Raw genomic sequence first — 15,520 nt, 5'->3', positions numbered from 1 at the left:
AACCAGAACATAATGTGCAAAACAGACAAGGACAAACATATAACAGTGTTGTGAAATCTCCACATGGACGCTGGCTGGTCAGGGAACAGCTGCATCAAAGATTATTTATGCACGTGTAACACTGGCCATTTTGAAAACTCTGGTCCATGCCTTGGCTGTACTGTAATGCTCCTAACTCACAGGAGAGACTGTTACAAAGAAAGGGGAGTCAAAATATCTTCCTCGTGCTTCTTTCCAAACAGTATCATCACTGGATATCTCAGCATATATAGGACACATATCTATTTCACTGAAAAAGAGGAAACTGTGAAAGTCTCTGCCATCATTTTAAAAGAAGATGAATTTTTCAAATGAAAAAAACTTGCTAGGTGATTGTAACGCTTCAGTTTCTTTTGGATAGGGAGTTTTCCCTTATCCATCTAGAGAGTCTACTTTTAATTTGAAATGCAATTTCTTAATTAGTTCATGCACATCACTAAAATGATCCAACCTTTCAGCAAAAAGATAATCAGAAATAACTAAAACTTCTTTACCAGCACCCAGACAAGGAACCAACAGAGAAAAGGCTCAATTTCAGGTAGAGAAATAACATTCTTATTACTGAAGTGCTTTATCATGGAAATAGTGAAGTGGAATGCCTAAGGGAAAAGTCTCTGGCTGAGGAAGAGGAAAACGTGTTAAACTTAGTCTCCTCAGAATTTCAAAGATGATCTTGAGCCAGCAGACTGCTGGTTCGAGCTCCACCAGCGCAGACTGCTGGCACCACCTCACTCCCATGCCTACCCCGACTGCGGGGGATCTCCCTACGGCTGCTCTGCTCTCAGCTGTACTTTCTACACCACCTCTTGCGCATTCAAGAAGCAATGCAAGCCAGCGTGGTATCTTTTAAAAATGACGGTCTTACTAAACTAGGGATTTTTATGTTCAAATGTCCGCACTTCACTTACCAGCTGTCTTAGTGAGAATTCACTGATAAAATGCCCTAGTGAAGAAGTATCAAAGAGGGTAAGCCTGCTAACATGGCCAATCTACTTGCCTCTGCTTTACACACCAATGCTAATCGAAATCCAGAGTGCGTACCCTCAGCCCACTACTCATTTGGCCCTAGAGGAATAAAATAGTTTGAGATGCTGGGGGCTGGAAAGATGTATTATAAAGCTCACGCTACTCTTCCAAAGGTACCTAACCCTAACGTGGATGAAGAACAGGGATTTAGGCAGACTTTAGGTTCTTGACTTTCTCCTTACACAAGTTAAAACCACACAAATTTTCTAATTTTTATGACTTTAGCATCAAGGGTAAGACTCAGTACTTAGGACTGCATCATCAAGCACCCACCATCTTCAATTTGCTCACAAGCACAACATACTAGGGTAGCATTATTTTTTCATTTTGCTGGTAGAGAAACAATCCCTGAAATTTAAATACCTACCCTGATACATAAAATATGTATGAAAAAACCCAGAAAGCTACAGTCAGACTTCCCAGGTCCAAGGGAAGTAACTACCAGATAATCACTCATCTGACGACATAATAAACCATGAATCCCCAAACAACGTAAAATAACAACAACAAAAAAATATCAAAGTTTGACTTTGGCTTTGACTCTTTTTCACTCTAAATTACAACATGAAAATAGCGAAAAAACTTCATATAATTTGCAGATTTTTAAAGGTGGCCTTCAAAAACAGCCCACTGAATATGCAATACAAAATGCTGAGCGACAGTGAAATGAGGCTGCAATATATGGAATAGAGATACAATACAGGAGACCTTAATTAAAAGAAGGTAAAATGGGGAGGAGGAAGCAGGGGACCAAGCACACAAGTTGCAGTCTTGCCTAAAATTCCTAATAATATAATAAAGATGCCTGCACAACTGGTTCTCTGGAAAGACAATACCGACCATTACAAACGTATATGTGTTAGCATGGAGCTAGAACACAATAAAAAGTAGAAAGAGCTTAAGATAGCACAAACCAGGCAATCATGATGTTGTATATAAAATCTGGACACTGTTTAAAACATAAATAGTAAATACTGGAATACATTGCTTATATTACTCCTTTACCGGGACCTAAAGAAAATAACTTCCTGTCTTTGGCAGAATCTTGAAAACCCTGAACTATCCAAGCCATCAACATCACACTTTTGGTCAGTGTCGTCTAGTTGTCCCCTGCTTCTGTACTGCTCTACATCTGTCCCAGTTACTTTGCTTTACAGATCACATCTCATTTATCAAGCTGCCATATGAAATAAAACAATAACAAAAAAGAACGCCACCCACGTCATTTGTCTGCAAAGCTATTTACAGGTATTTTGCATTAGATTTCCTGCTGAATGAAATGAATGACTGAAAATCCCAAAGCTAGAGCACTGTGTATATCTAGCAGTGTCTAAGGAATAGGGTTGAATAAATTATGAATTATTACTACTCTATAGCATCTGTATACTGAAAAAGATTGTCTCAGAAAATTAGAATAAAAAGGAGTCACTGAAATAGTTCTTCAAGAAAATCGCTGTAATTATTCCAGATAATATATGTGCAGTGAAAGAAATATATTATTAATATAAATAAGGTAAATAAGCACCATGGACCTAACTAATATTAAACAAAAAAGGAAAATTAATTATTCAGTATTTTTCCTTCTGATATTCATCAGTGTGTACTATAAAAGAGAGTGTAACAATATTCAGGTTCATATTATTCAAGATGTTAACCTCTGTATTTAGAGGCATTTGATTTTCCTTGAAATCACCCAGGAAAAGCAGTCAATCAGCCTTTCACCTATGTGAAGTAACAGACATCAGAAAACCACATGTCAACATTAATGCAGACATTCTAGTGGATAGAATGCTTTTTTTTACATTACATAAACCAATCAAACTTCACATACTTTCAATCTATTGAATTTCCTCACTTCCAACCTTCCTTTGTTTTAAGGAAAGCCTCCTCTAGTAATCTACTTGAAAGTAATCAAGGGAAACTGACAGCAATATAGGATATAAAATAGATGCATAGTATGAATGACATTCTCTTCCAAAAGAACTTGTATTAAAAATATCCATCCTTTCAAAAAAGGGCAAAGCATTTAAAAAAAATAAATTATGTGTCTGATTCAGCCAGCAGGAGAGACATGGAAGCAATCTGGAAGAACTTACACTAATTAAAATTTACTCTTCAGTGCCAGTAAGAAAGACTTCTCCATGTCTAAGTCAGCTTTTGCACAAAGCTAAAGCGGCAGTTGGCATATCTTTGAAGACAGAGGACGCTCCATTAGTATTCTTTTAATTGAGTTTTTCTGAACTTACAAACACATGCTGGTCTCACTTTTATTTGTCTGTTTTGGAGAGCTTTTTTCTAAAATGACCAGACACTCTATACTATATCTTCCTACAAGTCTTTGTCCATAAAAGAACAAGATGCACAGTGACAGGTACTTGCAGATTTTGAAGCAGTGCACTCTAAACTGATAAGAGCAGGAGCTCTCTTGCTGTGCTTACTAGTAAGGCAGTTTGCCCAAAAGGACCCAATTTTGATTAAAAAAATATAATAAATCCCATCGCAAGTAGCAAGGAAGATTGGTTTATAATCCTTGCTACCTATAGCTTCACTGTGGAACCCAAGAAGCAATTCAAGCAGGCTATGGCTATCAGAAAGTGACTCTCCAGCAGTTTCGCTTGCTAACTATTGGACAACTTTAGCCTATCATTTGCTATGGGGCATTCTGGCATCTGGAGTCTCGTGTCCGGGAAGTGGCCACGCTGCTGGAAAAGCACACCACTTTTTGAGAACTAGATGCAGAGCGATCCAGATAGTTCTGTCATGGAACGCCAGCCATTTGGGAACCAGTGCTGTGACACATTTAGAATAAGCACATCAGTACTGTCCAAGGTCCCTATGCCTTGCAGTTCCTTGCCCATCATGCCTCCTAAATATCAGTAATTCAAACAAATACAATTTCTACATCATTCCTTTATCTCAGAAGGATTCTCTGGGTGCCTGAAATACCTCATACATCTCCATGTTGGTCTGCAGGTTTTGTAAGGTTTTTTTCAGGTTCCTAAATTCTTGCTGTGCAGTGTTATTTCTAAATCTACAGTTATAGTGGAAAAGTATCACTTAACAGACAGAAAAGCAAGATTAAAAAAAAAAAAAAGCTCTCATTCTCCATTTTGCTAAGTGTCCGATTACATGTTCTCAGGCGAATCAGATAACCTGAGATTCACTTGACTCATCTGCTGCGCACAAACATTATCCAACTTTGCCTTTACATTGCACTTTATAATCCCAGGATCTCAAAGCCAAGCACCAGTACGAAATACACAGCTTTTCCCTGAGGGAAACCAACATTGGTGGAAAACCACCTAGTGTTAAAAGGAAATCTGTAGCCATTTTGAATTATAAAACTGTACTGGTTATTACAGATTAGAGTGCTAAGTATGATCTAGTAGTCAGAGAAAGAATCAGAAATCCCCAAAGATTTAAAAAAATAACTACCAGAGGCAGAGATTAGTATCAGTAATTTACAAATCATCTTTTAAAAGCATTAAAACCCAACGGCAAACCAAGTTAATTTCCCTCTCAAACTTTCTTCATGCTCTCTCTTTCCCCTTAATTTGCTTTCTCTCTTTTTTATAACGGTTTCTTGAGGTTCTGATCACAGTATCATTGTGGTATCAGTCTACTAGAGGCATAATCCTGGCAATACTCCTTTTAAAAGATAATTTAATTAAAGTGTTAAACTGTAGAAGAAAATTAATTTCCTCTGACTTTGTCCTCTTTTGAATACTTAAACCTGTGCAATTACACATGAAAATAATGGAATCTATCAACTCTGAAACCTCATACATAAAAGTACATACTTTTCCAGTGCCTATAAAAGAAAACCAGCCCTTTTAAAAATCAAATCACTGGGGAAAAGTCATTTATTCATACTGAAATGTGTAAGTGTCTCTTCCCACCTGTAGCACCACTTTTCATGAAAAGGAGAAAAGCTGAAGGAAAAAAAAACCCCAACAAAAGATTGCATTAAGTTAGTTTCAACCAAATGTTGATGAGCCCAGGAAAGTAAGAGGCTTCAGAAAGAAGGTGGCATACTTACTGCTTGAGGCAGACAATTCTTTTGGACTGGAGGACATTGGCTGAGCACACATCTGACAGAGACAGTCCCTTCCATTAAAGGTAACTCGATCGCCTGGTGGAAACGGGCGCCTGGAGAGTTAAAGAGAAAAATGTATTTTAGCGGAGGTTATGCCAGAAATTTTCTTCTGTTCTCAATGCCTTGAGTTTGCTGCCTTCCCCCAGTGCAATCAGTATTTTACAGAAACTCAGGCCAAATAGTTTCTGCAATGTGGCCTTGGCAAAGCCAGGCACTGGAAGAAATCCAATCCGTGGAGGCAAGCAGAGCAGAGGTTAGACTTGCCTTGTATTTTGGTTTAAAAAAGTTATCAAACGTACTTTATCTAAAGAGTAGACAACAGTATAATTTGCTTAGACACAACAGCTACATTTATGATGGTCTCAGTGTGATGTTGTGAATAGCAAATGGTACAGAAGAGAACTCGAAGGAAGAACTGGAATTGGTCTTGAGGATAGTGAAAGGATGTGGAGCTAGTCCTCATAAATACACTAATTTCATCCGTATTCAGCAATGAAATGTATGACTGTATTACAGTGGATGTAGCAGTTTGAAAAAAAATGAAATGTTATCCACATTCATTCTCCTAGAGCTTTACAATAGGTGTCTATACTACAGAACCATCACTGTCATTGCTACTTGCGCAGATGGTGTTAGGAGGAAGGTAAAGGCTAAATGCACTATGGAAGTTTGAGATTATTTGCTGAACCCACCAAAATGTTAAGAACGTGTGTCAGGCAGAAGTTGACATTGCTCTTAAGTTTTATTTGGTGTATAAAACAGAGCATTTTACTAAAGTGAGAAGGTTATGTAACTCCAAATCTTCAGCAAGCAGCTTTACCTGCTGAGTACAGACCCCCTACACCACACCTCACTCCAAAACAGTGCTTTACAAGTGAACATCTGCTTGTTTCCACAAAACATAGTTTAAGGCATTTCTATTGCTGTTCCTAAGTGGGCCATAAATAAATCAGTACCAATATTGCATTTCATGAATCTATTCTAATGATCCATCTTTTCTTCATTCAACATGAAAAGATAAATGTGAATCAATGTACAGAAAATTGATGTTATGTCTCATACTGTATCATCTACTTTCACACTGTCCTTGGGACATAAATATGAAATATATACAACATATGATTACCAACATGCAGTAAATTCACACACCATTTAAAACTAAATGGAAAAATGATCAAAATACTTTCAATGAAAGAGGTCTTGAAGAATGTACCAGGCTATAGGACAAAGTACTTAAACTACTCATCAAAGACAGCTATGAAAGATTAGGGAACCACCTGGCAAGCCTGCCACACTAATACCCAGACACATCATATGATGGGATCTCCAACAAGGTACTATTTCAGAATGTAGATTCTTGCCTTTCTTATTCATGTCATCCTCCTGCATTAAGCTTCAGACAATTCAACTACTGTCAGATTCTGACTTGTGGAGAACTCCACTGTTCTATTTAGCTCCAACACTACAAAGGAATAGGCTCTGTCTTTTGGGTCCTCCCTCTCTACGAAATCTACTTGTATCTCTCTCTGATGCTTCTGATGTGTCCCTCAGGCATTACACTGAAACTTACTTAAGAAAAGTTCCTTTTTACTTGCAGGGCTCAGAACTGCAGAAATAAAAAACCTAATGGCCATTTTAATTCCAGCTTAGTAAGCAGAAAGCCAACTGTATCATGTGTATACTTATTGTAGAATCATGATGGCACCATATCCCTTTACTTTCACTTTGTGTCTAGAAGATTATTTTTACTACTATAAAAATGTGCCACTACTATAAAAATCTACAGAAGCTTTATTGCCCCTAGTGTTTCCAAAATACTATACTGATCACCCTAGCAATAAGGTACATGCCTTATTTCCAGCCTAAATTCTAGCACAGCCTCAGTGCCTACAGCCAGCTAATAGAGAACACTACGCATACGGACTTTGGGTTGAGATTAGGCTATAAAGCACAGCTGAGATTTTCAAGCACAGAGTTGATTAAATGAGCAGGCTATGAGATCATGTGGAAGATTTGCCCAATGGTCTCCTAAATTGTGAATTAATATTTTAGTGAGAGTTTAAACAACAATACAAGTTAAAAATGCTACCTTTTGCCCTCTACACACAGCCTTAGCTAACTTCTTTTATTCCTGTAGAACTGAAGACTGGTTCTCTTACTGGGGACAAGAAATAGCATTAAGAGGGGGATCACAGTTGTCTCAAAGCCACGCGTTCTTTCATGACATGAAAATGAGTCTCCAGTATGTTTTCAATTGTTTAACTGTTCTTGTAGCCCAAATTACTTCTCTGTTGTAGTACCTACAATTTTGCTTTACCTCATTTCTCCCATCAAGCTGGGCTGATCACCTGCGCTCAGTTCAACCCACAGCCATTATCTCAACATGTAAGCCTGATACGTAATTCTTTCATATGCCAGAGTAACTTTCTGAGAACAGAGAAGTAGATGTAACAGAGAAGCTGTGTCCTCCAAATAAGTGAGTAATATTTTGAAGACCCTCAAAGTCAGACTTTGCAGCAGATCTCTTCCAACCAAATGCTTCTCAAAGAGAAACATGTCTTGAAACTTGTGTCTCATGGTGATACCTTTCCTCCCTGTTTTCCTTGTACTGGGTTCGCACCACGGTAGTTGAAAGGGATGACTTACTTGCAAACAGTACAGGCAAAGCAGCTTGGATGGTAAGTTTTTCCCAGAGCTGTCACTACTTCGCCTTCCACGAACTCCCCACAACCGTTGCAGCGGGTACCATACATGCGCTGGTAATCCAAGGTGCAAAGATACTCCCCATTCTTAATGAAAAAGCCTCCTTGTGCCAAGTCACAGCCACACACTGGAAGACAAAAAGCCACACAGATAGATTTGAAAAACATGCCTACTAAATATGTTAGTAACAGTCTAAGCTGCTGACAAATGAGGTGATCCAGGTGGTCTTGCTCCCCTCTGTCAGGTTTTTGCTTTCTCCTCCTGTCACTACATGCCTCAACAAAGCAGGAGATGCTTGGTATTCTCTAGCTACAAGTCAGCTTGTAATAAAGACTTTCCTTGGAGGAATCTACATAACTTGCAGGTACTTGGTCCTCACCAAGACCTCAATTAACATGACTAACTGGATCATTGGAGCTATCAGTTATTTGTACCAGTGCAATCTTGCTTTCACTTCTGGGACTGGAGGTGAGCAGAAGAAAGGATGTGATTCCATAAATAGAACAGATTTTACTATTTTATACACTAGCATACATTTTCCTCAAGCATGTGCTTTACTTTAAGAAGCTTTCAAGGTTCTGTGTCTTAAACAGTGAATATTTTAGAAATGTTGTATAGTTTAGATTAACTCCTCCAGTCCCTAGATAACACTGAGCTGCTCCACCATAACTGCAGTAATACTTTTCATTTTTCTTTAAAAAGTATGACCTTTGAAATGTTCAGGTTGATTTTACAGTATTAATTTAGACATAAGTACGGGGAGAAAACTGCAGTGAAGAGACAATCAAACATTAAAAATCTAGCCACATCTCCACGATACACACTTCATGATATATAACAGTATATAGGACACTGAATAAAGCAAATAGGAATAAAGAGCATTCCCCACCTGTATTCTGAACAACTTAATGTCCCAGTAACTACTATTACCATTTAGTGCCTAATTTGCATTGGTCTTGTGTTATTCTTTCACATACTATAGTCCCTGTAATTCATGGATTAGATAAACAACTCTAAAATTTGGATATAGACTTGTGGCCATGTACAACTTTATTGGGAAAAATAATTGTATCAGTAAAAGAGTGAAGGACCAGTCAAGGACTTCTGTGACTCAGCAATTTTTCACTGTTAAATGTTTACTCATCCAAACCAAAACACACCAAAACTAGGTTTCTGTTTTTATATATAAATATTCATAGCGCTACATTGGCATTTCTGGTCAACACAGGAGACAGAAAGCAATCCATCCCAGAACAGCCAACTCCAATGAAGATAAAGTGCTATGGGAGATGTGAGACTGAGTTTCACAATTCTGCTTTAGCTTGGGTTGAACAAAGGACTTGAACCGACCTATTTAACATCCCACAGTAGCACCAAAAATACTATTTGATTCAGGAGAGCTTTAAAAAGTCCTTCTTATTCACCTCAGTGAGAAAGTATAAATAGGAGCTGCTAGATCAATTCTTAAACAAATACATACATGGCAGCTCCAGGCATTTTGGCTTCAGCCACTCCTACTGCTCCTCTGTATATTGCTGTGTCTGTGTAATTCAGTAAGAGAAACTACTCTTCACAGCAGTCTAGGATACCAGTTTAACTCTTACTCTGCAAGCAATTCCACCTCATTGCTCTTCATAACATTCAAGTACATTCAGATCAAATATCAGAAGTATCAAATATCAGAAATTCTGATTATTACGGAAGAATAAGTAAGCAGCATTCCAGGTCCCTGCAGGTACAGAGTCCTTGAAAAATTAAAATCTGAAATACAGGAAGATTATCAGGGGAACTGGGTTCAGTTCATCTCTCTGCCACAAATTCCGAGCACAATACCACACACAACATTCGTTCTCTCCCTTGTTATAATGGGCTAATATCTTATTAGCTACCTGCCTTGAAAATTAAAATTGCAAAGTGTTTGGGGCAGGGAGTGCAAATTCTCTGATTGTTGCCAAGCCCCAGAGGTCTAATGAGTGTTACTGTAACAATAATTAATAGAATAACAATAAACTTAACGCACTAACATGCAACTTAGAATTAAAGCAGTATCAGTACTAGCATTTTTCCGGTTTCACATTTCTGCATAGAACAGTGTTAATATTTCATGTGCAAACAAATTTTATTTCCTGGTGGCATTAAACCCACGAGCAGCCAAAATTCAATTATTGTTGACTTAGGAGAATTACAGAGAACTATTGTTAAGGCTCTATTATAATGCTGCAAAATGCTCTAAGCTGGCTGTCAGGTACACCTCTAGGAAAAAAAAAACCCTCTTTCATTCTTCCATTTCTTCCTACTGATCTCAATATTTTTTAAAATGTTATTTTCAAACCAACATTAAAATATCACGTAACCATTAGGAAGAAAATACTGTGACCTCTACACCATATTACCCTTTCACCTTAGACTCTTCCTGAGTTAGGGACCATCTAGACATTTTCCACTGGAGGTCCAGAGGTGAAACCTAAGCCTACCTACAATAGGTTTGCTTTTCTAAGTTACCTTTGGTGGATCCTTATGATTAAATCATGGAGTAACTGAGAATTCTACTTTAATGCCAGGAGTTGTTAGGGATTACTTCAGTATTCAGACTGTTTTAGATCCTGTGGTTACAGTGTAAGAACTGGAGTATTGCCATGGAGTGGTCAATATTAGATGCTTCAGAAGCTGCTAAATTTCATAAAGAGCTATGGAGTACTCATGCATCTAAGCTAAAGTTTCTTGCTAACCTCCTTCAGTTTGTAATTTAGCTTGTAGCTTTAACATCCAAGTCTATGTATAATTTCAGCTTGAAGCTGCAGACACTCAGCATGCTGCTGGATCTGCCTCAGAAGCTGCATCTATGAACTCTCTGGCTCTTTACTACGGTCCCCATCTCTACCAATGAGTCACTATTCGAAAAACTCGCTTAGTCATTTTGGCTCTCATTACCTGCCTAGGCCACAGGTCTAATAAGGTAGGATGATCACAAGTAACTTTCAATGCAACCTCTGTTCTAGCTTCTTCCGAAAATCCACCTTCAACCTATCACACAGAGATCTGTGGCAGATCATTGCTTGCAAAAAAGTACTACGAACTTTGAATTAAAGGGTATGTGCATTCACAATTATTAAGCTCCATCCCTTTTGCATGGCCACAGAGAGTCAAGCCTGGAGACAAAAATGGGGGATAAAATTATTCAGTAAGTTTTTTTTTTTTAAAGACAGCGATTACTATTATGAAAAAGAAGCTCCGTCTATTACCCTTTTCTTTATAAAGTCTCCTTTCTACCCCATCTCTTATTCTTTTTGTCAGTTACTCAGAAGGAGTTAAATTCTCTCATACTGGCAAGCCATGAATTCAGGCACAAGCAGAACTGCTTATGATGTGAACCACCAGCAGATTCATCATCTTTGGCGTACTCACAGCAGGAAGCACACACCAATCTGCAAGAATTAAAGACAAGTCCTTGCAACCCCACATTACAACGGGTTTTTGCAGACAATTTAGCACATGTGTTCCCATCACTAATCACAGCTTTAAGCTACATGGGCGAAAAGGGTCACCCAGACTGTTAACATCCATGGCTGGAAAAATGCTGTTCCATCAGGCTGCTTTCGCTTTGAGTCAGAGATCAAATCAGAAAGCATGAACATGACTGCATCCACACTTGGCGTACAATGTGGTGTGCAAACAAGGAAGGGATTTAAATAGCTTTTTTTTTTTTTTTCCTTTTTACAACTGTGCACAAGTCATGGTTCTGACAACAAATCCCCTCAAGCTTAAACATATTGCCTAGCACACACACTTATGATCACTGTAGAAATACCACAGAAAAGATGGACCAATTGTGATTCTTTTTATTAAAAAGAAAGACTGTCTGCCCAGCATCATTCATGCCACAAACAGAAGAGGCAATGAAATCAGCTGTGATCACTACATACGTACAATAAATCCCAACAGTGTGATCTAGACAATTGCTGTGATACAAATATCGTGCCATCAAAGAAAAACGAATACCAAAATTATGACAGTTAATAGGAAACATCAAATTATGTTTTACTTTTTCCTATGCTGATGGGAAAAACAACTTCAAAAGAATTAATTAGCGGAGCCAACAGCGATGCACAAATCATGCTTGAGAAGCAAAAAACAAGATGCATTCTGTAAACATCCATCACATGGAAATAGTTCTACAGAATAACATTTTCCCAAGACCCTTCCTGCTTGATACGGTGGAAGAAATTCTGTTTTACAAGAGCAGAACCCCCCTTCTGAAACAGAAGACACGGGAGCATTTCTATTCCTTGAGGTACCACAAGCATTGAGACCAAAAAGTCAGCATTTTTCTTCAAATAAAAAAAAGATAACTATTATGTTCAACTGCTCCTGGAGGAACTCGGCCTTTTTCTCAGAGTCTGTATATCAAAGGATTTCATATTCCAAACTGACCATCCTGCTTCTCTTGTGAATGGAATAAGCTGGAATACAGTCCTGCCTCATACAGTATGGAAAACAGACCTACAAGCTTTTTCTCTCTTCAACTACTCTCTGGAGCTATTATTTTGCATCCTCAGAGCACAGAAAGAGTGGAGATACTGTCAGTGCTGCTGTCAGCTCTTAAAGCTACAAGGCCTGCGTATGCAAGCCAGGGCTATTAAGGGACTCTGATCATTTTTAAGTTGAGTCACTTCCATGCTTTAACGGATATGATGAAAATGAAGAGATCAGGTTTTTTCAAAATGAACAGAAGTAGGATTTGATCCTACTGAGCATTATGTAGGATTTCCTTAGGGTTATTGTCAGTCAGAGTTGAAAAATCAGGCCCTAAGTAAAAATTGTTTCAACACTGAAGAAACAAAACCACACAAACAGACATGACAAGCATGGGCTCTCAGTTTGCATGCATTAAGGAAAGTCTAGCGATCTGTTTTGCCACCGCACATTAAATAAGGTGCAAATTCAATTTCCTGTTGGGGTTTTATTTCTTGTATTTCTGAGCTTCATAGAATAATGGTGCTGTTCTCAAGCAGGGAAATATTCATACAACATTTATTTCTTAGGACATAATGGATTTCTTGTTTGAAGGTAGAAAGGAATTTGGCAATGTTTCAGTTTATCATCTACATCTAAACAAACACACAGGAAAAATCTGTTTCTTTTTGCCTAAGAGAGAGCTTAACAAATCCTGTATTGATGAAAGCAAGGTTCATGTTCTTATTAAAGTTTAAAAGTTTCCACATTTCAAATGAACTAAGTCTTTCTCTGCCTCTGTTATATTCCTTTTATCAACACTTTTCTTGATGGCATAACCTCCGGATCCTTAAGTTATTTAAAGAATGAATGTACATCAAAGTATCATCAGAAGACCACATGAGAACAGTAAATCTCTGAAGCCATACTGCAGCACTACCATTGCAGAAAGATTACCAAGCACCATTAAGGAACTGAATACAGTTTTTTGCAAAAGCTGTAACGGAGATCCTGATAACTGTTTGTCACACTCCTGTCACTGGAGATTTTTTTTGCCACACACTGATGAGAGAGGCATTTTGATCAACGCTATTTGGAACTGTGTCCAGCATTCTGAGTGGTTCTGGAATCTCTTCTCATTTCAACAGACTGACTTTAGAAACAACCCTGGTAAGTCAAAAGAGCTTTACATGCATGGAACAAATACAGGTGATGTTAATATTTGCTTCGTTATCTAACCACCAGCTGGAAGAGAGGTTTAGCGGCTAAAATACCTCCTGAGCAAAAGATGAGACTGCATTTCTCCTCTCTTCCCCTAAATTGCTCTGTGATCCCCATGATCATCCTCCACCCTCCAGCCAGGCCCTTCTCCTCTTCCCTTGAAAAACCTTGACCCTCTATTTCAAACATCCTGCCTGCATGACTACGGAGTGCCACTGTCCTTGTGAAACAAGTAATTCTCAGTGGGGTACTTCAGTGAAACTCCTAAGCATTTAATCGTAGAATGGTTTGGGTGGAAAGGACCTTAAAGCCCATCCAGTTACACACCCCCTGCCATGGGCAGGGACACCCTCCACTAGACCAGGTTGCCCAAAGCCCCATCCAGCCTGGCCTTGAACACTTCCAGGGAGAGGGCATCCACAGCTTCCCTGGGCAACCTGTTCCCATGAACAGAAGCATCCACTCAACTGAAACCACCAGTGCTGACTGAGTTTCAGATGAGCTCAGAGTTTCAAGTTAATCAACTTCCCAATCAACACCACGACACTGCCTTTAGTCCTACGAGGTCAGCTTTCTTTTGTTTTCTCCTTAACACAGGAGATAGATACAAATAATACTGCACAGGGAAACCTTCCTGTCCACACCTGACATGCATATATTTCAGTCTTTCTAGCAATCTAACAGACAATAGCTAGTACCTGAGCTCAAGATCAATCAAACAATAGCCATATATAATGTAGCAATGTGACAGCTTCCCAACTGAAATATCAATGTTTTGTGCACCAGGCTAGAAACAATGGCAAGAATCATTCGAGCATTTACAACACCTTTACATTAAACTAAGCACTAGGTGGAGATCAAAGTCATTTACAGGTCTGTGGGAAATGAACCTTGAAGAAAATGCAATCAGTGGAAAAATGTCAAGGTTTAGCCTGGGATAGCTTGGCTGTAACTATCTAGATGAGAGATCTCTCTAAAAAGATTATAAATAAGCAAATGAAGGATGTAAGAACAGAACAAAAACAAACCTCATCCAAGCCAGGCAAATGAAGGATACATTGACAACAAACCCAAGCAACTTTCCATATTCTCATAAGGATGCTCTGCCCCACTCATCACGCACCTGTAAAGCATCCTGCTGGCCCTCTACTTTCAAAGGGATCCTGCAGCTTGTTAAAATCTGACATGGCATCTGTCAGCATTCCTCAACATCAGCCAAGCCGTGCAATTAATTTCATTTCCCATCAAATTTTTGGTCACTGAAAGAGAGCTCAGGTCCAACTAAACTAAGATCAGTGTCAACCAATTGCCATTAATAGCATTAAAACCCCAAGAGCAAAACAAGGATCCACTTGAGAATGGGATGAAACCACTTGGGATTTTTTCCCTGTCAACATCTAAAGCAAGAATTAACAATTCAGTGTTTCATATGAAAATGGAAAAAAAAATTTGGAAAAAAAGACCCAAATAAAATAGGACATTGCTATTTAAAACAAGTAGAAGGGCAGGAAAGGGTCAGAGGATGGGAGAACAGCGTGAGATAGAACTATGAGTATAGTCTCAGCCGACTGTCTAAGCCCACAGTCACCTCACCCACCATGCCTCTTCAGCAGGGAGCAAGGGATCCTCAGGAATTCTTATGGAGACACAATGTGGAGGATGACCAGTGGCTTTCACTGCCAAGGGGTTGGATATGGTTTAAAATCTGCTGCACCCCTGAAACAGCCCATTGCCATCTCAAAGGCTACTGTCACTAATGAGACTGAGCTCTCCCTGCTGCTTATGAGTTACAGGAGGGTTAGGGTTGTTTTGCAGGAAACTAGTCTATCCCACAGTGATCTTCCCAGGCCCTTACCTGAACCAATGTGAAATACCAACAGGAATCACTGCAAGAAAAAGAACAGGCTTCAAGACACAGCAGCTAAGATAAGCAAATATAGAAATGGCAGTTACTCTCACAGCTGCAACTGAGGCTTGCTTTCC

General features: G+C 38.8%; 1 protein-coding gene across 11 annotated transcripts in view; it reads right to left on the bottom strand.

The window, feature by feature from the left end:
* The window catches only part of ABLIM1 (actin binding LIM protein 1), a 221,054-nt gene that overhangs the window by 87,301 nt on the left and 118,233 nt on the right, over positions 1-15,520 (bottom strand). For all 11 annotated transcript variants that reach the window (XM_054832631.1, XM_054832633.1, XM_054832635.1 and 8 more), the window contains 2 exons: positions 7,808-7,991; positions 5,105-5,214 (listed from right to left, as the gene is read on the bottom strand). In XM_054832631.1, the coding sequence (XP_054688606.1) occupies positions 5,105-5,214; positions 7,808-7,991 (294 nt within the window). The remainder of the gene's footprint in view (positions 1-5,104; positions 5,215-7,807; positions 7,992-15,520) is intronic.

This window comes from Grus americana, chromosome 7 (assembly GCF_028858705.1).
Source record: "Grus americana isolate bGruAme1 chromosome 7, bGruAme1.mat, whole genome shotgun sequence".
In the NCBI taxonomy this organism is placed as follows: Eukaryota; Metazoa; Chordata; class Aves; order Gruiformes; family Gruidae; genus Grus; species Grus americana.
Note: the sequence above shows the minus strand (reverse complement) of the source record. Positions and strands in the feature narration are given on the sequence as shown.